Source organism: Barbatula barbatula (assembly GCF_947034865.1).
Source record: "Barbatula barbatula genome assembly, chromosome: 9".
NCBI classification, from domain to species: domain Eukaryota; kingdom Metazoa; phylum Chordata; class Actinopteri; order Cypriniformes; family Nemacheilidae; genus Barbatula; species Barbatula barbatula.
The window spans coordinates 21,705,870-21,731,727 of NC_136772.1; the positions used below are offsets into that span (position 1 = coordinate 21,705,870).

Here is a 25,858-nt window from a genome sequence, read left to right on the forward strand (position 1 = left end):
TGTAACCAAACATTTCTTGGCCACTATTGACCACCATAGTAGGAAAAATAGCTTTATAAATGTTTTTGTTTTCTTATGAACACAAAATAGATTTTAAAGAATCTCATAAATTAACAGTTCTGGGGCACTTTTGACTAGCATTGTTATTTTTCCTACTACGTTATTAACCTTCTTAAATGTATTAACAATATTAAAGGCATCGAAATAATAATAAACAAATAATAGAGATCAACTGGTGCAGTGTGTGCTGTGTATTGGATATTATAAAATTGTTAAAGCTAGCAGTTTTTTAAAAAGATTTGTTCTGTGTTTGGTTTCTTGAATATATAAATACATGTAATCAATAATATATATATATATACTTTTTTGGTGACAAATAAACAGAAATCAGTTATTCCGCAAGGGAATATATAACAGTTATCCTATATAATAATGATTCATAATTTTTGCTGTGGGATCAGTTTTTTGGGAACAAAAATAAAAAGTACATAAAGTATGTTTTATGTTTAACAGCGATAGCGTTAAATATAATAGTGTTTTATATACACGTCTATATAGAGAAAAAAGTTACAGGTTGCAGCTTGTAAAAATGAAAGATCATTTATCTCCTCGATAATGAATGATAAATCTTGTTTTAATGAATATTTCATGAAAGATAAATCTGACATCAAAGCAAAAATAACATAGTAACAACTCTAAATTCTGATTGGATGAGCTGTGTGTGAATAGCTTTAAAAATATACCACACACACACACGCACCAGTGAACTAATATTAGTTCTTTGTGAATTCTTTGTTGCCGTTTTCTTTTAGTCTTGACTTGTTTCATGTGTAATTCTCATATCCTGAAGACACAGAATGACACCTGTACACCCAGAGGAGACTGTGTGTTCTCTCTTCATTGCTCTAACATTGATTTTCACACAAACTGCTGGACACATCAGCTTAGTCACATCCATACTGTTACTCGTCTTTTTTTATATTAATATTTCATTTATTTGCCTCCCCTTATGACTAGTTATGAAAGTTTTATTCAATATCAGGAAGTAACACAAACTTGTTGGGGTGGTTTCCTGCACAGAGATTATCTCAAATTAGGTCTAGGCCTTAGTTCAAATAGGACTTTTAAGCAGTTTTCACAAACATGGTTTACAAAAACATCCCTTGTGTGCATTTTGAGACAAAACAATGGCACTGGTGTATTTTAGGATGTGTTAATGCAAGATGTTTTCAGATCTAACATTTCCTTTGGATATAGGACTAGGCCATGTTTCACAGCACTACATGCAGTATTTTATTTCTAGCTCTTCTTGGACCTGTAGTCAATGTGTCATTTGTGAGGAACGCGGCTGGTTGCGAGGATATCGCATTTGAACCTCAATGAGCTTCTTTAAGAGCAGGCAGGCCCTGATTTGTAACTGTGCGTACACACCAGACGCAAATGAAGCGTTAAGTGCAAGTAATTTACATGTTAAATCAATGCAAAGACGCGATAGACATTCTGTGCGTTACTATTTGCGCGAATTACGATGCGAGTTTCGGGCGCTTGATGAAGTTAAAATTGTTTTACTTTGTGGGATATTCGCGGCGTGTTAACCAATCAGGAGCTTGCTCTAGTAGTGGCGTGTTTATGACGTAGCAAGCGGAGGCAGATATCCGTAAAACCAATGGAGGACTGCGCCTCCGAAAGATCAGACACGGCGCATAGCACATAAAGCAAATAAAGCGCAGCTACAAAATCCATGTCAGCCATTTTGCGACAAGACCGGTGCCGCCTGCAGAAGCCCCTCCTATGATGCCAATTCGCGTCTGTTGTGAAGTGAATTTCACGCGCCAATGAAGCAAGTAAACTCAAAATGTTCAAGCGTCCAACTACGCATGAATAGCGCGATTTACCGCGTTGGGTGTGATCGCTGTAGAAGTCATATACGTATATAGATAAATTTGTCTTACGAAAGAACTTTATCTACTACATGGTAACAAGTATAGCAGCTGTACGTCAGCTCATTAGTGTCTTTGAAACAGAAGTAGCGATGGTCTTCTTTTTTCATATAGTGACATATATCCGAGTGAAATGGCTTCTGAAATGAGAAAGTGTTTTTAACTTCTCATCATTGCTAGTGACCGGAAATGAGGAGAGGTATATTTGAGGGGGAAAAAAAGTAATTAAACATTATGAGGTTGCATGAATTTAAGAAAAAAAGTGTCCAGATAAGTCACTTATTACAACAATTGATGTAACATCTTACGACAATATTCCCAGAAAAAATATGATTTTGATTTCATGCCTTTCTTTCTTCGGCAGAAAACAAAAGACGATATTTTAAGGAATGTTAGTATAGAAGTGAATGGGGGGCTGTGCTGTTCTGTTACCAACATTATTCAAAATATCTTCTTTGGTGTTCTGCAGAAGAAAGAAAGTCAAAATGAAATGACAAGAGGGTGAATAAATGATGACAGAGTTTCATTTGGAAGGTGACTGCTCCCTTAAGGATATATCTATGATTGTGTCACATGCATCATTGTGTCTTCACAACTAAAAAAAAACCTCCTTTACCCCTCAGCTTTAAACTTTTCACCCAGGATTTCGAGTCCTATATCAATGAATTGGCGCTGATAGGCAGCTAATGGGTGAGTCGTGAGGTCGCGAGCGAGTACATCATCAGTGACTCGCGGTGTCAGCGTGAGAAGCTCTCGTGTCGTTTGAAGAGTTTGTTAAACAGGAGAGTCGATCTGCCGTACGGCTGCTGGCTGATTTAACAGCGTCCTGTGAGAGTCATTACAACTGCTTGGTTATTTAGACAGGCAGTTTAACAAGCTGTCCGCTGCCCACCGCTGTCTCTCAATATGTGTAGTGGCTTATGGGTATGTGTGGTCAGAGCTGAAGTGCAACAGGATTCTTTTTTAACTTTATAAATATCGGTTAAAGGGGTCGTATTATACACTTTGTAGCATTTATTTTTTTCTGTCAGCTTGTAGTGTTAGTCAAGGCTTCTTGCGCCTGAAGCCATCGTCATTTGGTTTATCATGACCGTTTTCTGACCCTTGAAATTAGAGCTGTCAGTTTAGCATCCCTACGATGCAGTTGCAATTAAAAGATACATGTAAAATGGATTAAAACCTTAAATGGAGGCCCCTGACTTGTCTAAACCACACCTGGGAAAATAATCTGCATTTATTTTCTTATTATCTCTCATTTCAAATCTGTATGACTTTCTTTTTTCTGCAGAACACACAATGAGAAGATATTTTGAAAAATGTTGGTAGCCAAACAACATTGGTCCTTGGAGACATCATAAAAAATATCTTCTGTGAAAGACACACAGTATTTTAGCACGATACATTATTGTGTCGGATATAAGAAAAAGCTTTTATTCCGTCATGTCATTTTAATAAATAAAAATGGAAGTCCTGCCGCATTAGAGTAGTGTGGGTGTGAAAGGCCGCGTGTGTGATGTTAGAGAAGGTTTCATTTTTTATCGTCTTGTTTTTCTACCACCTTTTGTCCTCTCGGCTGCTCCAGAGCCATTGCCTAAAGCACAAACTTCACTTGTGGATTGATTTCGACTCTGTGGGTGAGACCAGAGCACAACACTGCCTACTCCCAACAAATCTTTCCGGAGCAATTACGCTCGGTGTGCTAGATGTTTTGAACCAGCGCTTTAAATCAGAAGTTCTACAAACTATTCAGGCTCTTCTGCTATGCAGGGATTGTGAGGTCACCAGATGATTTTTTATGAACCCGTAATCTTATTTATGGGTTATGTTTTTGTAGCATAATTTTTGTAGCCGTAGGCTAGACCGGTCTATTAAATATGCAGGGCTTTCACACTGAAAATATGATGCAAGCTACAAGACAAAATGTCCTCGTGTTCAAAGCTTAATGGAGCAAAACACATAGCTAAAATGCTTTTTTAAGAATTTCACATAGCTTCTTTATAAAATTGGCTCACATAGTGCAAAAAGCTAAACATGTGAATAATTATAATTCTGAGTAATAGTTTGTTATTTTTCTTAAAGCTCCATTGTATGAAATTATGCAGCATCTAGTGGTGAGGTTGCGGAATTGCAACCAACGGCTCACTCCACCCCTCCCTTTGGAAGCACTACGGTGGCTGACACAGAACAAAGATGTTGTGCTGTTTCGCTTTTTTGCAGAAGGAGAAAACGTATTTACGAAACGCAAACAATTTGTCCGTGTAGGGCTACCGTAGAAACAACATGGCGAATTCCTTGCAAGGGCACCCGCGCTGTATGTAGATAGAAAAAGCTCCTTCTAAGGTAATAAAAACATAGCGCTTCGTAGTGTAAAATCTTTATACACCTCTGAACACATAGCTATGTATATTATATTGCATTTTTGTAAATTGATCCTCCAAAAAAATTCACACTGCACCTTTAAGAAGTGAATCCTTAAGTTAAAACCTTATTCTGTTACTGTGTGGGGTCACCAGAATTTGCTCCGAAAATGTCAGACAACCCTTCTTCTTTTATACAGCAAGACAGGAAACGACTTACTCTATTCTCACCCGCATAAACCTTCACGCTCTTACCACCTAGATGCCAACCTCTCAGACCTTCCCTCCTTCCTTTCATCTGAGGTTGAGAGAAGAAAACCATGAAGGTGAAGGACATGTGGAATGTAGAGCGGGGGGCTCTTGAGATGCTCCTCGTGAGGAAAGAGAGCTTTTGGGTGTAGGGTAGCTCTTTTTGGCCTCGCTTTTCAAGAAGAGGAGACCGCAGCGAGTGGCTCCTTCAGCCCTGAAGATGCCCGCCGCACTCGACGCGAAAAGTTACTATAACAACCAGAATCTCCAGAGCTCAGCTCCGCTCCAATTAAAAAATAATCATTGTTCCCTCCTGAGAAAAGCTTTTGGGAGAGAGACAGGTGGTGTGCTTATCTGCACAGGGGCGGCTGGATTCTTTAGAGACCTACGGAGAGAGAGAGAGAGAGAGAGAGAGAGGCAGTCTCCAGAAACACTTTAGGGACCAAAATGCAAGGACAAAAGTAAAGAATCGGTTTGATAAAGAGGACGGAGAGGTCTACAAGTTGGTTTGCTCTCCGTATGAACACCGTGTCCTGGATGTCCCCATGATCGAAAGACTCAGGCTGCCCTAAGCAACTTCTCCTCCAAACGTTGACGTTAACCCGCCAGGGTCGGTCCAAACCGCGGCACGACCCATCAAAGAACTACTCCACAGGTTACCATTGTCCACTCAATGGCTATTGTGCCCAGATACCTTGCTGAAAGATATGGCCCACATAATAATCCTGAATGTGCTCCACTATTAAGGCTCTCTCCCCTCCTTGTACGCTTTCTTGAGGCCTGTAGCGCAGCCCCGCCATCAAAATAATTATAGAAATCTCTAGATGGGGAAAGAAAAGCTTTTAGTGTTGGTTGTGTGAGTGCTGGAGTGCTTTTCTGCCCGTTAATTAATCAGCCATTCTGTTAAGCTGAATGAGAGCTGCTGGCGCGGGTGCTCGGCCGCTTTTAAAGGGTGCCAGAGCTCAGCTCTCCCCACATCTGTGAACCCTCCTCTGAGCCCACACTGCTGCTGTTGTCTCACTCTTTCACCATACATGCCGCAACGAGGCTTTAATGCGTTTTCAATGTATGTTATTCGGAACAAATGCAGTCGCTGTATTCGGCTACTGGGGCTGAAAAGCCAAGGATTTTTTAACCGGTCCGGTCAGACCAGTGGTTCAGACTTTTTCTTGCCCTGCCAAATATTTCACCTGCTTAACCACAAAGGAGTAATAAATAAATCAAGTAAAATAGGTTTAGTTATCATTTTTGTTGTTTTGTTGGCACGCGTCACCTTCATAAATAAGGTTATGACAGCAAAAACTTACTCTATAATCTATAGACAAGAAACTAATTCTGTAATTAAACTTTCATTTTCAAATATTGTTAAATACAGTTTAGCATGAATTAAATTAAGAAAAAACAAATAATACAATGAAACAAACATGCAAGGGAAATAACTAGTAACTTTGTATTAGCACCTATTGTACTATTGCTCTTGTATGACATATCGCTCCCTGCTCCCTGAACTCTTTGTAAGTCGCTTTGGATAAAAGCGTCTGCATGTAAATAAGGGCTTTTCGGGTGTTTTAGGTCAATAGTTTTCAGGTAAAGAAATGTAATCAAATGTAAACTAACATGCGTTGTCTTTACTGTACACATTAAATATAGATTAAACCTTATTAAAGTTATAAAAGCAGTATATATAATAATAGGTCTATTTGATCATTTGGACTATACACAAATTCATGTATCTTCTGTAAAGTGTGGGGCGATCAGGCATTCCCGACGTCAGATGTATTTCAAAACGATTGACTAATATTAAAATACTAACAAAACATTGTGACTAAAATGACTACTGTTGATGAATGAACGGCAATGCTATTACATAGCAGTCCCAAACTAGTTGTTTAATATCGGTTTGATCCACCAATTTAATATAAACATATAGACCATTTCATTGGACGCGCGCCAGGACTGCAGTTATCTTTCTTTAGCTTGTGTCTAATAATACAACTATTTATATTTAATTGAATTTACGTTAATATTAATTCATATTATTACTTATTTTGTTTCAGTGATGACGCATTTGTGTGCACAGTGTAACGTCTGATAGGACAGGATCTTTGAAAGACTTTTTATTTCATAACAAGTTAAGAATACAATGACAGAATAATGACACTGACAACACCTAAACACGGATATTGAATTGGGACATTGAGCTCTCACTCAGTCAGGCATCTGCCAGCAGCTGTCTCGCTTTTCTTTCAAAATAAAAGTCTCGCATCGGAAAAACATTTAGAATTGCGTTTTGTATCGTGGATGTTTCTTAGACCCAGTTGAGAAACACTGTATTCAACAGCACAAAAGTTTATTTTATTAGTATTGCAGTTGTGTAAAAAACCTTCAATGCGGAATCTTTGGTTACCTGAATGATTTGCGAAGCTCGCTCACATCAAGTTGGGAGCAACGAAACAGCACGGTACACAGCTTTGATCTCTTAAAAGGTTCAGATAACTTAATCTTTTTGTTCTATATAACAGGCTTGTCCAGAACACTCTCGGACTTCATGTGAATAGGCATCGAAAGACTTGAGAAACCAATAGAAAGAGGTCTATAGAGGAAGTTTCTCTGGATCATTATGATTCCTCCGGCTTAATCTGGAGAACCGTACAAGTGCTACTCATACGTTCCGCCTCCGAGCTTTCAATGCTTTCTCAATGCATATCTCTTATTCTCTTTTCCCTTTTTACGTTCTGCATTTCCTCCTTTTATATTTGTTCAAGAACTTCCTGCCCGTCACTCATTGAAGAAAGGCAATTCTAAGTTGCTCTCCCATTGAGGCACGTCGGCACACTCGAACGCGCACGTGTGTGCGCTCGCACAAAGCATTCACTTAGCGGTTTCTTCTAGATGCATCTTGTAGCTTAGCAACAAGTCGGCCCGCCGCTTACGGTTGCGATGTGTTTTTGGAGACGGTCGGATGTGAAAGCACATTTCTTAAAAGCATAAATCTCAAATTGGTGTAAATTATATTCACCTCATTATTCCATCTCGACTTAATGGAAATGAAAGGGAAATGTTGTATTTTCATGCTTTTTTGGACCTTTTTAAAGGTGTGCTATTTGAGAGTGGAGGGTTTGGAATACGAGACATGATTACCGCCTTACCGTACAGACTTGCCTTCCCAACATGCACGCCGGTACTGAGGATGAGCCGCTGTGACTGGTGTTTTAATGAAATGGTCCAGGCACAAATTGAGCTTCACCTGCACGACTGCTAGCGAGCGAGAGGACGCGGGAGGGGTCGCCGAACATTGATGGCCTGTCTAAATAATGTTACACCAGCCAAAATATTTCGAATTATTTCTTCAACTGCAGATGGCATATAAAAAGGGCCGTCACTTCTGGTTAGGGAGCTGGGGAGCCGGCCTGTCATTGCGGGCTATCTTTTGTTGTCAAATTTCATTTCTGAAAACGTCCACCAATTAGGACACGGAAACCCGACGTAAAATGATTCAAGGGGAGAGTTGTAGGAAATTGATAGGTCCTTTCCTCGTCCATACGCGGCTGTGCCTGTTATAGCGTTCACCGTGTCTCGTTCTTCTCCAAAATTATTCATCTTCCTCGCTTACGGGTGTGTGTTATGTGGGTCATGTTCGATCAGCAGGTCAGGGGAATGCGGTTAGACTTTCATTCTGATTTAAAATTGGATGATTTTGGGATATTGAATTATGGCAATGCTAAATGTAATGCTGGTTAACCGATGCTGTTTGGTCCGTATAACACTCCAGCCGTGCCTACGATCACTGAGCGGCATCTATAGAGGCCAACTATTAATTTCAATGTGATTTACTTTGGTGATCTGATGCGTTTCCGAGTGAAACAGGACATTCAACAAGACACATAAATTGGGTGAAACTTGATTCATCCTTCATTAAATGGGATTCTAAAAAATCTGTTACCAAGTGGCTTGTCCAGAGAGCTTTAAAGAGGGTATTCAACCGAAAGGCATGCAAACGAAATCATTATATTTAGATACAAATACAAACATTTGTTTTATTTGAAATGATGTTCACAAGTGCACGATAAGGCTTGAAATGTATATTAAAGTCATTATGTGAATATGTTGGCTTCAGCTTTTGTTGGGATACTTTTAGCAGAGGAATAGCACATGATGAATTTGCTAAGTGAAATAACAATTTGATGGCAGATTTGTGTCCTTACCTGTATTATGTACTGTAACATCTGTTTTATGAAAGCAAAAGGCTTTTACGGCAGTGCTATATTTTGAATGTCATTATGTTTCCGCTGAGCGTATTGTAGCATGTCTTTGTGCACCTAAGTGTTGAAACCGCTATTCAGAGTCTGAAGTCACCCAACAGTAATGTGAAAGACTGAAAGGCGAGATGCACGAAAGCTGTGATTATTATTTTGTCCCGTTTTTGCAAATAAATGTGAATATAAAACAATATGTGTTGCGATCTGGGAAAAAACAGGGTCCAAGCCCTTTGCAAAGCTGCTTTTATTTCGTTCATACTAAAAGTTATGGCTATCTGAAGTCGGTTCAGCGCTATATGATTTTCAGGAAGGGAATTTGGAGAAGTTAGGTGATGAAAATAAAATTACAACAGTCAAGTATCACAAGTAAAAGTCACTTTACAGTGGTAAAAGACTTACTCTAATAACTATTTAGTAAAACAAAACATTTCCTAGTGTTGGAATCTATAATCTAGATACTGTATACAAACTTTTGAATCAAGGTAAGGAAAATGGTGCCTGCCGCACTTAAAGGTCGAGAGCTCTGTTCGGAGTCACTACACAAGGACACTAGCAAACATTACGGACAACAAATAGTAAGTAGTGAAGGAATTTTTTCATTGTTTATCATGGGCATAGTGTCTGAACTTTTGATGATCCCTTGTATGTTTTGCGATCGCGTTCCTGAGGCTGTTGGATGACGGTGAGCTCTGCCATCTCACGATAACGTTTTATAAAAACTTTACATGCCGTAGTTTACACAGGACTGGAGGGAAATGTGCATTTACCTTCATTCTTACATGTTATGTGGTTTACTTGTGGTAAACTTTGCAGTGTTAAGAGAAAGTCACGTGAAAGTTATGAGTGAATTTTTTGCAGCTCCGCCAGCATGTCCTTAAACATCAGCTAGTCACTATAAATCGCTCTTTTTCAGCAAGAAACAAGTACATTTTGCCATGATATGTTCAGAGATGACATAGACAAAAAAGGTTAAGGAGGAATCGTTTAATGAAAACCAAGTTTCGACAAAAACGTCCCAGCACGACATTCGACGGGTTTTTCCAGATCGCATCACATGTTTTCATTTGGAATTTGGGAGAAATGCCAGTCTCACAGAATGAAATGACAAAATATCATGCACATAAATAGTACATTCAGAAAGACACTTTGGAATTTTATCCCTGTGACTATACAGCCATGGAGAAAATTAAAAGAGCAATCCAAAGTTTCATTTAATCCGCACTTTTAGATGTATTGTGTCCATTCCAGTCCAGTGTCTCTTGAATTTCAACAAAATCAAACCTCAGGATTAGAGTTTCAAGATTGAGCGGGTTTTAGACAGTTAAAAAATGTTGGCAGTCAATATTTGGGCTGTTTTTTGTTGGAGTGGGCGGGTTTTGTGAGCCTTCGGGTTTGAAATTGTTCACCCAATCTGGCAACACTCCTCAGGAGTGACAAAGTCATCCAACAGCAATGTGAAAGACTGACAGCATGAAAACTGTAATAAAAACCAAGGTTATCACATAAACAATCATTTTTTACTTTTTTCCTAATAACATGTATAAATATTACTGTCGTATTGCTTGAAAGTGAATATGAACAGGTTTCTTTGCCGTATTTGAGGTCTGAAAAAATCGAAGCATCTTTTCTGTTATTTAGATCTGTTTCTCCAGTTTTCATTTTCTGCTAATAAATGCAAATAGAAACAATATTTATATTTGAAATTTGGGAGAAATATTGTTAGTAGTTGTCAAAAATCATTGTTTTACCTCAACACACACCTATAAATGGTCAATTTACAAAAACAAAATTTTTCAGGGGCATGTGTAATATAATGTAATATACTGTATGTACTATAATGTGTATTTCAGTCGCATGCGTGGTCATACATTTCTCATAAAGTGTCTAAAAACAGATCTAAAAAGGCTTACATTTAACTTGTTTATATCTGTAGACAGTACTGGCCAGTAAAAAAACTAAATAATAAAAACTGAAATAAACAAGATTAACAAAGTCACAGAATAAATGTCCATATTATATAAATATAAATCTATTTGATAAAGTCTGTATTTAATGATGAGTCAAAAATGACAGTCAACGTGAAACACCCACTTTCAACATGTGATGTGATCTGGGAAAACCCGTCGGATGTCGTGCTGGGATGTTACTGGCGTCAACAAAAACGCATTTTCACTCAAAAGTTGAATAGGTTTGTTAAATCTGCACAGGCTTACACAAACTTCCGCAGCAAAGTGAGCTGAAACATAAGTAACTTGGCAAATGGGCTAGTGAATTAACAATCTTACCTGTCGCGGTTGATTTTTACCTGCATTTGCCGAGTTGGTGGGTGTTCAATTCAAACCCAAGTTGTGATGTTTAGTAAATTCTTGTCTTTTTCTGCTGGTTTCTCAGGTTTTTTAACACGTTCGAGCCCCTGTTCTTGGTCTGAGGTAATATGGTAATAATGTGTGTTAAACAGGCATGATAAAGAGTGCTTGACTGGAATTGATTTTTGATTTGGGAGCGTGTGATTGACAGAAGCACACCGATTATCAACCAGATGAGCTTCTTCGAATCAAATTGGTGGATTACATCAAGATTCCCCAGACGGGCCCTGAGTGTGTTTCACATGTGTGCTGGTTTGTGTGCACTTTAGAACTGACAGCATCTGGGTCCGTTTCGACAATGAAACTGCCCGCTTGAGGTGCTTCCTGATGTGTGTCTCATCTCCACATTGTCCAAAGCAGAATCGTCTTTTGGATTTATGTGCCCCCCAAACCCCATGCCAGTTTAAGGCAACATTTATCCGACTGCTGACCTGAATTTTGTTCTCCAGCATAAAACCATTAAAACACAGAGAGAGGCCGCCCTCAGACCTAGCGGGGGTTGTGTTAAGACTAAAAGGAAAACTGTTCGCTGCGGGGTGAGGAGATGAAAAGAGAGATATGTCGAAGACCGAGACGACCATAGCACACCACGCTTGTGTGTATTTAAAGCGATAGTTCACACCCAAAATAAATTGTCGTCATTCACTCGCCCTCTCGTCATGACAAACCTGTATGACTTTCTTTCTTCCACAGAACACAAAAGAAGATATTTTGAAGAATTGGCATCCATTCACTTCTATTGTAGGGACACAAAACCAAGCCAAGCGAATGGAGGCCAGTTAGCAACATTCTTCAAAATATCTTCTTTTGTGTTCTGAGAAAGAAAGGGAAATCATGAAATCTGCAGGCTTTTCTTTTATTCCTTGGACATAGACATTTTGCAAGGTTCCTCTGTGGTTATTAATGACTCTATTCATTTAGTATCTCCTATCGCTCAACCTCCGCAGGATGCCGGCCAACTGCTCAGTCACTCGAGTACAAAATTCATAGATAAAAATCGCAGCTCTTGTTGTTTTGCGGCCGAACACTAACACTCCCCCGTCGCCGCAGTCGCACAGACGTGCCGCTGACCCAAGGGAATCGATACCATTGGCTGTAGTTAATGCCTTGCTCCCCTGCCACCGGGAGAGAGAGAAAATAAATATCTTTACCCTTTATTGAACTTTCTCTTGTAACGCTGCTGTAGAATGAGCTTCTGTGAGAGAAGACCAGAGTGCAAATGAAGCCTTTCTTAGTCACCAGGAGCTGTCGCTCGGCTTATCGGAGGAAACACTAGACCGAAAGCCAGTGCCCTTATTAGCTTTCCCGCTGCCGCCCGCCTCCTCTCACCAAACCAATCTCTACGGCTGAGACAGAATGCAAACTAGCACAGTATATGCAGTGTATGTTCTCTTAATGCTACGCGGTACTTTTAAAGGGATGGTTCCCCAAAAAATACGAATTCTGTTATCATTTGTTTTCCCTCATGTCAGTCGAAACCTGTACGGTATATGACTTCCTTCTGTGGAACACAAAAGAAGATATTTAGAGAAATGTCTCCGTGGTTTTGTGTTCATAAAATTACCAACTTTCTACACAATATCTGCTTTCGTGTTTTGCAGAAGAACATAAAAAAAAAGCATGTATGTATAATGCATTATACAAGTAGTTTTAACATTTTAATTATTCAGTGCAATGCACCTTATAATGTATCGTAAGGTCTCAAAATGAATTGATACGTTATAACACTTTTGTCGTTTACACTTTTTATTTGGATGCATTATTTAAAACAACATAAAATGTATTATAAACAATTATAAACATCATGACATTTTATAATGCATTATACATGAAGGGTTTAAATAAAATAAAATGTTACCTATAAGGTCGTACAGGTTTGGAATGATATGAGTAAATCAATCATTTTGGGTGAAAATAAAGCATAAATGAAATGAAACGAAAGTCTAGTTTGAAGCAAGTTTACTCCATTTTATTCATGCACAGTGCATACTGTAAAAATAGAAGAATGCTAGTTTTCCATTGAGCTCTCTCTCTCGCTCTCCCTCCATCACCCCCGTTGCATGGCCTATAGCCATATTAATGTCGGGTTCCCTCTGTGCGTGACCAGCTGAGTTTATGATTATGTTTGGGACTGGAGGCTATGTGTACATTGGGTATGTGCACTCATGTGTGTTTGATTAGAGTAGGACTCTTATTAAACATTGATGGTGTTATTCATTTGGAAGGTGAAGAGTGTGCTCAGTCAAAATGGCAGCAGTAATTAAGGCGTTCTGGATATGATGGCTGCATGATGGATTGTTGAAAGCAAAACTGTAAAGCTCAGACACTGCAGGGGAAATGGTTTGCTTGGAAACCACAGGCGGAAAATACATGTACACAGGTTTTGTTCTTTATGAGGGGTGGGTGTGTATGTGGTGTGCCGAATAGAGACCAAAACATTGCAAACCTGTTTTATTTTTGAGGTTCTCAGGCTCATAGAATATTTGATAATGTAGCCGGAAGGTGATATTTGCGTTGTGTTACATCACAGAATGTGTTGTGTGCATTAGGTTAAAATATGACAATTTATTTTATTTTCAATTTCTATGAATATTTTATTGTATATGTTTTAAATTAAGTTAAACTACTTGAAAGCTATTGCATTTTTTTTCAAGTTAAGTTTGGGCCACGTAATGTTTGTTTATGTTGTTGCCACTGAAGGATCATTGAATTCGATTATTACCAATACATTTTAATTTTTTTATGAAAAGTGTCCAACTTTGGAAAATTGCTTCTCTTTTTTAAATATATAGAACATTTTTATCGTTTACTCTGTTAATAGTTTATAAAAGCAGATGTTGTATAAATATGACCCTTTAAACATCAGTTTTGGCCTACTGTATATAATGTCACATGTTTGTTTGCATTCGCTATATCATTTCATGTAATATTCATATTACTTTACACCATCACACTTTCCAAGACTGATGTTTTTCACGGTCAGACTTATTTTGTCAGTTATCTTGTGACACGAGTTAGTACACCGGTCCAGACCTGCAGTTCTGCACGTCGTGCCGCCGAGCGAGAATCACACGCTCGAGATATCAACAGCATCGCCTCATTTCAGTCGGCATTATCGTGAACACCGCAGCAGGTTTTTATGCAGTACGCCATCACTCTCTATTGCAGCCAACTCCGATTGAGCTGCAAAGGTCATAATATTTTATGTATTAGTTTTTTATGACCTTATTCACTTTTCCGATCAATACAAGATTTGGATCTAGACATGCATGTGATTTCATCTGCCGTTCTTTCTTCCAGCCTCTCTTTTTCTGTTCTGCCCCTCATAAATTGTGTAAAGTAGCAGTGAGGGAGCGTGCCGGAGAGAAGATGGATGCTGCTGCACGGTCGCGCTCTATTCTCTCAGCTCTCCAATCAGTGAGATTGAGAAGTGAAAAATGGACGTGTGGTAACCGGGGCATAACTCTGTGTCTGCCCCTGCAGATGAGCTGCTGTCAGCCTGACCTACTGCTGTCCACCTGGATCTGTTCCGCAGTGCAGATCTATGTGGGAACCTGGTTATGGACTTATTGTTGTGTGGGTTGCGTCTTGCGTGTGTGTTGCTGTGTGTGTGATTCTGTGCGAAAACAAAACCAGGGGTGTTCCTTAAAGGGATAGTCCACACAAAAATAAAGATGCTTCCATCATTTATTCACCCTCGTGTCATTCAAAACCTGTGTATGGCTCTCTGTTCAGTGGAACACAAAAGAAGATATTTAGAGAAATGTCTTCTGGTTTTGTGTCAATGGGGACCGATGCTGTTTGGTTTGCGGCATTCTTCAAAATATCTTCTTTCGTGTTCTGCATTCTTTTGCTCAATTGGTGGCGCATGACACAAGACACACCAAGCCTTTGGACTATTCACAATAGATGTGTTAAAGCCGCTGGTCACCAATCCACAAATTAGATTTTACATCCAGTGCTGTTAGGCTAAATAATATTGCACTCCTTGTATCACTCCGCTCAACTGCGTTGTCTGCATTTCAGATCGGCTGCCGGTGCATGAGTTGCTTGGCAACGGGCCGCACTTGATACTGCTGCGTCAGTACTGCCGGAGAAAAATAATCAAACTAATTGTCCATATTTTGTCTGATTCATATGTCGCTCGAGCTTTTGTGGAAAACTGCTGTGTACTGTAAACAAAATACTGCAGCATAACTTCATATGGCGGCCTGCAAATCACTTATCATTATTATGCAGTATAACAACACTATTGCATGTGCTGTATTGTATAAATAGTGGAGATGTCTGCATTTCAAAAGTGATACAGATTATTCAGAGTGATATCTGCGTATACCGATGATTAAATGAATGTTATCAATTCATATAATGACTATTAACGTTGAAAATCATTTTTGATATAACCAGGGCTGGATATGGTCCAAGGAGAGATTGAAATTATATCCATCTTTTATCTTCTCCTGGCAGGATCTTGTTTTTTATAAAGTATTAAAATGAAAGAACTTTTACGATTTTCGACTCTATATAATATAATCGTTATATAATAAAAATAGATAGTGATTTTTACATAGTTTTAAGTATAGTTGTTTATATGTGCAATACGAATTTTTTTGCAGATTTCATACGTAAACCTGGTGGGATTTTCTGCGGTTAAAAGGATAGTTTACCCAAAAATGAAAATGAAAATCATACCTGTATGACTTTCTTTCTAACGCAGAATGCAAAAAATATATTTTGAAGAAATATCGGCACCCGCTCACTTCTATTCTACGGATACAAAACCAATGCGAACGGGTGCTGGTTAACAACATTCTTCAAAATATCTTCTTTTGTGTCCCGCGGAAGAAAGAAAGTCATACCGGTTTGAAGCTACAAGAGAATGAACAAATGATGACAGAATTTATATTTTAACTATTATAAAATATTGTCCCACCGGTGAATCTCAGCCATTATAAATCAGTAGAAGTTCACGTTGCGCTGTGTGGCTACGAAACACAAATCGGGCTGAAATGAGAAATGTGTGTGTTTTTATGTGTGTGTGAACGCGTGGTTCACAGCAATACCTCTGGGACGTCACTGGCAACATTACACCCGCTTGAATCACAGCAATCCTTATTGTTCCTGAAAGAGCAATAGAAGAAAAAGGCTGTTTATGACGGCTCGTGATGGAGTGAGGGCGGCCAATATTTTTTGTGGGTGTGTGTTTGTAATCCACAGCGAGACCTTTGCATCCCTGTGTGCATGTTTCTACACAGACCGGTGGTTCGCTGTGTGACCTCACTACACCGTGTCACATGTGAAATAGACGCCGGGTTGCAGCACTCCGTCCCTTTCCCACAGCATCATCCCTCTGGAATGCATGTTGGCACTCCCTCACAAGCTTTTAAAAAAGGCATGTTAATTTGTTTTGTTTTAATCTCTGTCTCTTTTATCCTAACTTTCTTGCTCTTGTTCTTTGTCTTTGTTTCTCTCCCGGATAATCTGATTGGTCAAGAGTCTGAAAAAGCATAAATTGAATTGCAGTGTTCTGTGGGTGTCTGAAGGGAATTTGGAAGAGCGGTCAGCTTGCACTTGTTTTTGATGAAAGCACTACTTGTTCTCTGGTTGTGGAGTTGTCGTTTTATTGAAAAAACAAGACCATTTTCTTTAGGGAGTCCAATGCGTCACCTTTGATGTATTTTTTCTTTCTCGTTCCAAAAGAGAAATCACAAAAATCTGAACACATTTGATGTTTAAATCCAAGTGACATTTGACTAAGAGTGATATTGCAAAAATAGAAATGGGATTAACAAAATGTCTTAACGCCAGACTGCATTCAGTCTGCTTTAGCTGGCTAGGACAAAAACTGAGATCGTCATTGCAGAGATGTGATCACGGAGTGCTTCCTCACATCATGTTCACATCTTGTTCGGACCTGTGATGATTTTTTCCGACAGTATACTACTGTATTTCTAATAGGAATGGGCCGATGTTGGGCTGGCATTGTGATTCCCCCAACGTCATCAGGAGGGTCCGCGGTCGTCCACAAATTTCCGTCCGCATACGCGCGCAGCACAACGTATGTTGACAGCCGAGTCCACAGAATGATATTCTGGGCACGTGTCAAGCTCGTCCATTCGCACTTCCGTGGTCGAGTATGATTTGGAAGCCACGCAATGCGTGTATGGGCGCGATACTTAGACGGATGTATAAAGTGACAACAGTGAATGTGTGTGTCAACTTGTCAATGACCACCTGAACTAATCTCACAAACACATCCTACACTGGTGGGCTCAAGATCTACTCGTCTTTCCACATGAACTGGAAGAAATTCCAAATTTGCAGGTCGTACATGCCCAAGTAAGATTTGGAGGCAGTCTGGAGCGCGGATACAATTGTTCCTAATGTTTTGGCAAGTGGCCATCTAGCAAACCAATGTAACCTCGCCCCGCCCCCCGGTGTCTTCATCCATCAAGATGTTTCACTGTAGTCATCTTCCGATGCCAATTTGGTGGACATCGCCCAAAACTCATTTCTAAAGGCCTTTCTCGTCGTTTAAATTGTTGGCTACATTCAGTCTAGGTCATGAAAACATTATCCTTATTGCATTGTTCTTCCCCCTCCCCAGAGCTGAACCTTCTGGGTGTTTCTTTCTTTACCATTTCAGCTGTACATTCATCGTATCTAAACCGGCACGGGACCCCGGGGGGTCGATGCCCTGCTAAATGACTGTCTGATCCTCACCACTGTGTCTGATCACTACATTCCCCCTTCAGTGTGATGGTCGACACGGCTGCCCGCTCTGTGTTGACAATAGAAAACAACAGTTGTGGAAGGGTTGTGTTTGTGTTAGCCGAGCGTTGAAAAGATTGATTTTGGTGTTTGTGTGTTGGGAGTTGGCTGGCAGGACTTTATCTTTCCACAGCTCTGCGGCACATAATATCTTCAGCAAAAGACTATATGACAATTTCTCCTCGTGAATGTCTGATAAGGACGTCATTTTGGTGTGTCTGGTCAGGTTTTTTGTGTGAAGCATGTATGAACCTCTTGTCATTTCAAACCTGTCCGACTTTCTGTCTTCTGCAGAACACAAAAGAAGAATGCTGGTAACCGTGCAACAGTGGTTCCCATTTACTTCTATTGTATGGACACAAATCAACGCAAGTGAATGGGTACCGCTGTTCTTCGAATACCAACACTCTTTTGTGTTCTGCAGAAGACAGAAAGTCATACAGGTTTGAAATGACAAGAGGGCGAGTGAATGATGACAGAATGAACATAGTGTGAAGGGTTCACTTGACTCTTTGGTTACGAGTCCATCTTTTGTCACCAGCACATTTATAAGATGTTTGTTTGTTTTACAGCAGCATGGAGCGTATCCAGCAGCTGAGGAGAGAGTATCTTCAGGCTCGTAGAGAAGGAGCAGCTCCTGCCTATGAGGAGGTGGAGGCCCGGCGGAGAGGACCAGAGTACGACCCACACAGAGTAAGACATCAAACCCACACGCCACCCAATCACAAACTCTCTCAACTTCCCACCGGGTACGAAAAGGAACGCTTGCCAAGAGCCAAACGCTAGTCAGAACATGTGTTTAGCTTTTGCGACCAAGTCAAACGGAGTTACGGTTTAAATGTACGAATGCCGGCTTGACTCCACTACTGTAAATCAGTCTCGGTATGAATTCTAATACCATTTTTAATTCACACACTTCCATCGAATACATAAACGTCTTGGCATAACCTTCTACTTGATCGAGAATGGAACAAACCAACGTAATGCATTTTCTCTTAGAAAACATAGTAATTCCCTTTTGTGCAAGATCAATAGTTATACCTTTCTAAAATTCAAATGAGGCACGGCGTGTTTGTTCAAAGCCGCGGTGTACAATAAAGCATTGCGGGCCGTGGGATTAGAGACAGATCGAATTAAACTAACTCCAAACAGCAATCACGCAATCTAACCAGCCGGCTCATTAAGGTCGACACTGCATTTATTCGTTTGCTCATCTGGGCTTATTTATCTATTTATTCAACACTAATTATTTAGCGACTAAAGCAAAACAAACATCGTCTGCATCAAAACAGTCAAAACAAAGTTATCATCTTCAGTTTTGCAGGAGAACAAACGCGCGTGCCGTTTTAACGCTTTGAATTTCGAGCTACGTACAGGCCTGTTGATTGCATCATGGGAATGATGACTGTTGCCTGAAGGGAACATGAGAGGAATCATCTTATCCTGTGACTTTACACACACACACACTCTTAGACAGACATTCACACGTCGTTCCACGCCTTGATCTGTTACTGTGATGTAGCCTCCACCGTGGATAAAAATACTCTTTCCATACGCACTTATGACTCTTCTGCTCGCAGATTTAGCCCTTTTATGGGTATAGCTTTACATATCTCGCTTGCTCAGCCATCAAGCATATTCACAGGACAAAAGATATATGAAAGAGATTCATGTTTTGTTACAAAATTCTCCAAATCGCTGAAACCTTGTTTTTGCTCAATTGCAAGCAAGTATTGTTTGTATCATTTGCTGATAAGTCAGTATCATAATGCGCTGTAATATAGAATGGGGGAAAAGAAAATAGAGGAGGGGGCTAGGGAATTTTTGATTTGTAATTGCATTTTACATGCATAAAAACGATTAGGTTATTGTGCTAACGTTTAACGCTAAAGTATTGAGTCTTGTTCTATTTACGGGTGGTTCACAGTTCATGCCTACTGTATGTGAAGCTTAGGATGCAACCGTAAAAGTCAGTTAAAAGTGTCTATGTGGGCAGCAAGGCAACACAATCAAATTAAGAGGATTTGTTCCATTAAAGGTCCAGTGTATAAAATGTAGCAGCATCTAGCGGTGAGGGGGTGAACTGCAACCACGGCTCTCTCCAATCCCCCCACCCTTTTGAAGCACTACGGAGGCTGACACAGGACTAAGATGTCGTCACGTTTTCCATTCTTTTCTATTTGGCCTATTTATGACACTCTCTAGAGCAGTTTGTCCGTTTAGGGCTACTGCAGAAACAACATGGAGAATTCCATGCAAGGGGACCCGCGGTGTATGCAGATAGAAATAGCTCATTGTAAGGTAATAAAAACACAACGCTTCATTATGTAAGGTCTTTATACACCTCTGAACACATAGGTATGTATATTATATTGCATTTCTGTTTTGTTAAACACAAGGTTTGATTTAAACGGTTTGATTCAACTATTGAATGTAGTTTCTTTTATCTTAACACTGAAAATGGCAATGGATCAAATATTGCCATGGGTCAGTTCACACCCAGTCCTGGTCTCCAGTGAATGTTTAGTCTTTCTATCCTCTGCTTCTTCACTAACAGACTGCTGCTGATGTCACAGCATTTTCTTTCTGTTTATGGATAAAGTTTCAAGGTTTATGTGTTTGTCCGAACTTTTCTATCAAGTAGGGTTGGATATAGTGTGTATAGACATTAATTAATGACCGTTCAACCGCTCCATGAATATCAGTGCCTGCGCAGCTCAGGCATGCCTGTGGTGTAGTCAGTTAGTGACCACAAGTTCACTTTCGAAGATGCCCGAATGAGCTGACATTTGTGACGTCGTTTTTTTTCCTATTGACTGGTTAAGAAGACACACAACTCTATCTTGTATTTGTTAAAATAACTTGGGTGATAAATTGTGGTAATGACGATGCTGTAATCATACAGTAGCTGTATATTTAAAATAGCTGTAATTCCTCAAGCCTCCAGCTAATCTGGATGTGAATACACTCTAAATAAAACTGAGAGTGTGCATTTTAAGCCAATGTCCATTATAAAACTGTAACTCAAATACATTTTGGTACACGGGTAAAATTTCAAAAATCTGTCCAAATATTTATGGACCTAACTGTATATCTGGTAGTCCTGTGACTGTTTATAGGGCATTTAAAGTTGGTTTGATAATGCTAAAACTACTGTTGTCATCCAAATGAAGCAAAAACAGCTCTTTCTCTCTCTATCTGTTGCTCTCTCTCACTGCATCCCTTAAGAGAAATGAGGGACTCTATAAGAAACTAACCTCACAAATCTGTCAGACTCTCTCTCTGCCTGTCTTGCACTGAGGGCAACCGCTCGCTGTTTCCTTTCCTAAGCCGGGACACGATCCAGATCTTTCCCCAGCACACGTCAGCAGCTGCATCTCCTGAATGTCAAAAAAACCCCGAAACATACACACTCTTCCCGTAACTCCTTTTTTCTTATTCGTTCTTGCAAGTTACACATTCATAACCCCATTGCCAGCAGTGAAATATTTCCCCCTGAAATACTAGATGAGAATATTTGTTTTATGTTCTCCTGTTGGGTGCCGGATTTCCCTGCACGGGCGTCGTTTCTTTAGTTGCGGTGGAGATGCGCTCCGTTCCTCCATTTTTCTGTGCACATTCTGTGGCGCTGCTGTGTGCATCATGGGAACAACTCTGCAAAAGCCAAGGTTGATCCGGGCAAAAATGGGACAGGATGTGATGCGATCCTTTGATGCTGGTTCTGAATCCTGTCACAAAGCACGAATCAACATTATAATCATGGTGTTACGAGGCCCAGTGGAGGACCGTAACAATAAGCAGCGGCGTTTAGGTTCCTGTCGTCTTAAATGACTGTTCTGCCACGTCCCTGAGCTAGCCATGTCATATTTTCCTCTCTGTGATCCGTACAAACCACAGGGTTAAAGCAGAAAAGAGTGAGGGGAAACCCTAATAAGTCAGTGAGATTCCGTAGCGTCCAAGAGCTACCCTGCCGGCGCTCACCAGCGTCTGTGAGTTACTGTGGAAACGTGGTGGTCTTGGAAGACTGTTAGAAAATTCTGTTCTAGTTTGCTCTTTCAATGTCACACTGCAGGAACATACAAAGACAAATTGTATATTCTGTGGTCTCATGGACCTCACTGAAAGCCACAATCGAGGCCACTACCACATTCCACATCAAGCGCTCCATTTAATTTATCATATGAAGTGAGCCATAAGAGAGCACACAGTCGCCCACCTCAACAAAGCTACAGATTAAGAGGATCACATTTCCAGAGCAAAATATTTATAGATATAAAGCCGCTGTCACACTTGTCTTTTCGTTCCATTGACTTCCATTTATACGCACGCGAATGCATCAGACCGGAAACGCAAGCCCGTCCGAAAATATTTAGCTGCATAGCAATGTTCAAGTTTGGTGATCTCTGACCTGCAAATTCGCAGATCAATTTGGCACAGCGTCTAGTCTGACCGCGGCATAAAACGTGTTCACTTTATTGGTGTAAAAACGAATGGTTTCACAACGCTTTGGAATACTTGATTCTGATTGGTCAGTCATGACTTTGTAAAGTATGTTATTCCCAGAAAACAACTTCTAAAACCAATAACGCAGGGTCAACCGGATATTGCGAGCATTTATGACCTCACAACTAAGTTTATAATAAAATAACTGATATAATGTATATATAAAGTTTATTTTGCGCATACTCTTGCCCTAGTAATAACACACTACGGGTCAGATTTACTAACAGCTTCGAATAACAGCGCAAACGCCTCTTTTGCCGTAAAAAAAGTACTGTCGGTAAGACACGGCGTGAAAATTAGCGCAAAAAAAATGTGGACTCAGCTGTTGTTGCAACTAGCCTGATTACATATGCATTTGTAAGAGTTTCCTCTTCGGACGCAAACTTTATTGGAGGAGAGTATTTAAATGAATCAAGCGACGTGATTTAATAAGGTTTGCTCTTGACATTGTACTGGTATGTGGGGCTTTATTTAGCGTCCCCAAAAAAGCATATCTTAAACCCTGTGCTAATTTGCACTAATTTGACTAGATTGTGTTGGTCATTATGAGATATTGCGCCTGTGTTTCTTTATTATCACAAATGTGCCATAATGTCGCTTGTACACTAGTTTACTCTGTTGTTTTGGCTTTGAATTTGAAACTGCAGTAACTTGTGTTTCACCTTGACGTCAAACAAAAGGGCCACCCATGGGAAAGACGTTGAACTCGGCACTAATTTGTGTGGAGTGATAATCTACCCTCTTGATCACCACATGGCTGGGATGAGATTAGATGACTGGATAATTCATTTCCATCCTGATTTTCCTCTTAATTGACTTTAATGGCCTTTTTCTGTGAGCTGGCAACTGAGGCAGTAAAACGGCCTGCTGTTGTATCTCCAAGTTTCCTCTGCCTCATATAGAGCAGCTTTTGTCCTTTGTATCAAACTTGGGCTGCGAGACTAATACGTTCAGGATGTCATCGTCTTCGTGTCAGCTTTAGATTGTTCTAAATGTTTCGTTCTTCAAGTGGATTGCATGTAAAAGGCCAACAGACCCTTCCTGAAGAGGAAGTTCAAAAAATTGGTAATGGCCACTTACACTGTTGCTCAATGTATTCCAAGCACTGTTGAAGTTCTGCTATGAATTCAGTGCTTTTGAGCTTTACGGTCAAAGCATTGCTTTTTAAAGTAGCAAGGTTATTTTAGAAGGTCATGAGTTAAGAAAGCACCATTAAATAATCGAGAACACATGAAGATGGTCAACCCCACTCAGTTACAGTTAAGAGACTCACTTGTTCTGCTGCTACTTTCAGAAAGGTTTTGTATTCACACTCGTAAAAATACTGAGTTGTTTTTAACCCAATGTGGGTAAAATATGGACAGTATCAATCGGTGGGTTATATATTAACTTGGGTTGTTGTTACCCAATTATGGGTGATGATGGGTTCGGAGAAAGTGTTTTACATGCTGAATAGGAACATCCAATTCTTTTATTTGCATCTACGTAATACTAAAAACGGAAAAATATTTTCACACATTTATGCATTTCGGGGTTGCACTTTATTTTACAGTACGTGTACCTATAGTGTACTTACAGTGTACTTCACTTAGAAAGTACTGGGTAGTTTAAGGTAGCTACACGGTATAAGTTTAACCACAATTAGCATCACAGAATTGTACTAGAACGATAAAACTGTTGGGCGAAACAAAATTGTATTACGCTGTGTTATTCTATGTAAACGTTTTGGCCTTTACTATTTCAGCAAATAGGAGCTGGACTTGTTGCCCAGACAGAAAATAGTTGCCCGTAGGGTTTTACAAAAATAGCCACCATGACTTGTTTCAAAGTGGCGTTTGTAACTTGTCTCCAGACTGAAAAGAAAATCGAAATTCACCCTCAGGTCTAAACGGTGGCGAGGTGGTTCTTCCTCAACTATATGTATTACAAAAGGACCAAAAACACAAAGATCGAAATGCTTCCTATTAAATACTAACTTAGCCTGAATCATAGCAAACTTCCACCAGTCAGGCTTTGATTTATCTCAAAGAGGATTAGACATACACAGTTTAATTCCCAACCCCCTGTTTATTGTGTCCGAAAACATGTTGTTTCAGCACGGCACTCTATCATCACTTCAAAACTCCTTACATCACAGCCCATCAGAGAATAAGTGATGAAGACAAATACAGCTTGTTATCCTCTGCCTCTATCTCTCTTTCTCATCTGGAGCTTCGGGGGCCGATGTTGAGCCTCATAAACCAGCTGATGATGATGTAACTATGTCTGAACAGAGGTCGTGACCTTCTGTATATTCATTACCTTCTCAGACAGTCCTAATGGGACCCTTTTCCTGCCTCACAGAACTGGAATGCGCGTCAGCCGGGTGGCGTGATGGTGCCTTTCGCTCTGACCGACCTGGCCCGTTTGTCTGATGCTCACATCTGCGCAGTCTGAGCTCTAGACATGCATGAAGTAATGACTGACTGTCTATATTGAGCATTAACATGCATGATTGAATGGCCGAGTTCAAGCACTCAACGTGACTTCATTATCACAGGGAGAATGGAGGGCATCAAAGAAGGTTATAAAATACCACAACTTCCTCCGCCGCTCCGTTCCCCGAGCTGCTCATTCTCGTTCACCTTGTCAGCCTGAGGGTTATATGAGCCCTCAGTGGGTTTCCAGGTGTGGAATGAACTGCCGTGATTTATTGGTAAAGGTGAGTTGGATGCTGACTCAGGTGCAATGTCATAGCGCTTCTGCCTTATCTGCTGGAACAGTCACGGCCGCTTAGGATCAAAGAAGAGCATCTGACTCACCGATAGCTACCGATGAGGTTTCACCAGCCTCTTGGACATAATTCACAGAGGTTAAAGCAATGCCATTTTTCATTCACTACTGCCTCACACTTCTGCTTCAGATCTCTCAAATGTTTTGCCAATGGTTGATGCGTTGGGTTTGTGTGGACCATGTGTGGATCACGTGACTTTAGGGCTACGATGTAGTCGGGCACGTCTCTAAAAATTTCACAACACGTCAACTCACACAGACCCTACACGTACCGCATGCGCTGTGATTGGGCTGTTTGAACCCCTCCCTCGGGGTCTAAAAACTCAGCGAAAGCGCCATGTTTACCAAACACATTTCCGAATGAATTATTTAAGTAAATTATTTGTTCTTCTGTATTTAACATCTCTAGCTGCAAAAAAACGTTTACTTACCTACTATCACTGGTAAAGCTTCTCAAACAAGCTGCTTCTTCTTCGGCTCTTGTCTTGGTTATACAAGCAACACACGCGTGGGCACTATCACCTAGTGGTCATTGCCTGTCGACGTGGACACAGAAGTAGAAATGAAAACGTAGCCAATGTCGCAGAAGTAAAAAGCGATTAAGTTTTCGCTTCCTTGCCGAAGGAGATAACATATTTATG

At 40.2% G+C, this 25,858-nt stretch overlaps 1 protein-coding gene across 1 annotated transcript in view; it reads left to right on the top strand.

Annotated features, from left to right (window-relative positions):
- Positions 1-25,858, top strand: part of pard3bb (par-3 family cell polarity regulator beta b) — a 287,217-nt gene that overhangs the window by 220,972 nt on the left and 40,387 nt on the right. Inside the window, exon 20 of the mRNA XM_079465100.1 lies at positions 18,515-18,635. Coding sequence (XP_079321226.1) covers positions 18,515-18,635 — 121 coding nt within the window. The remainder of the gene's footprint in view (positions 1-18,514; positions 18,636-25,858) is intronic.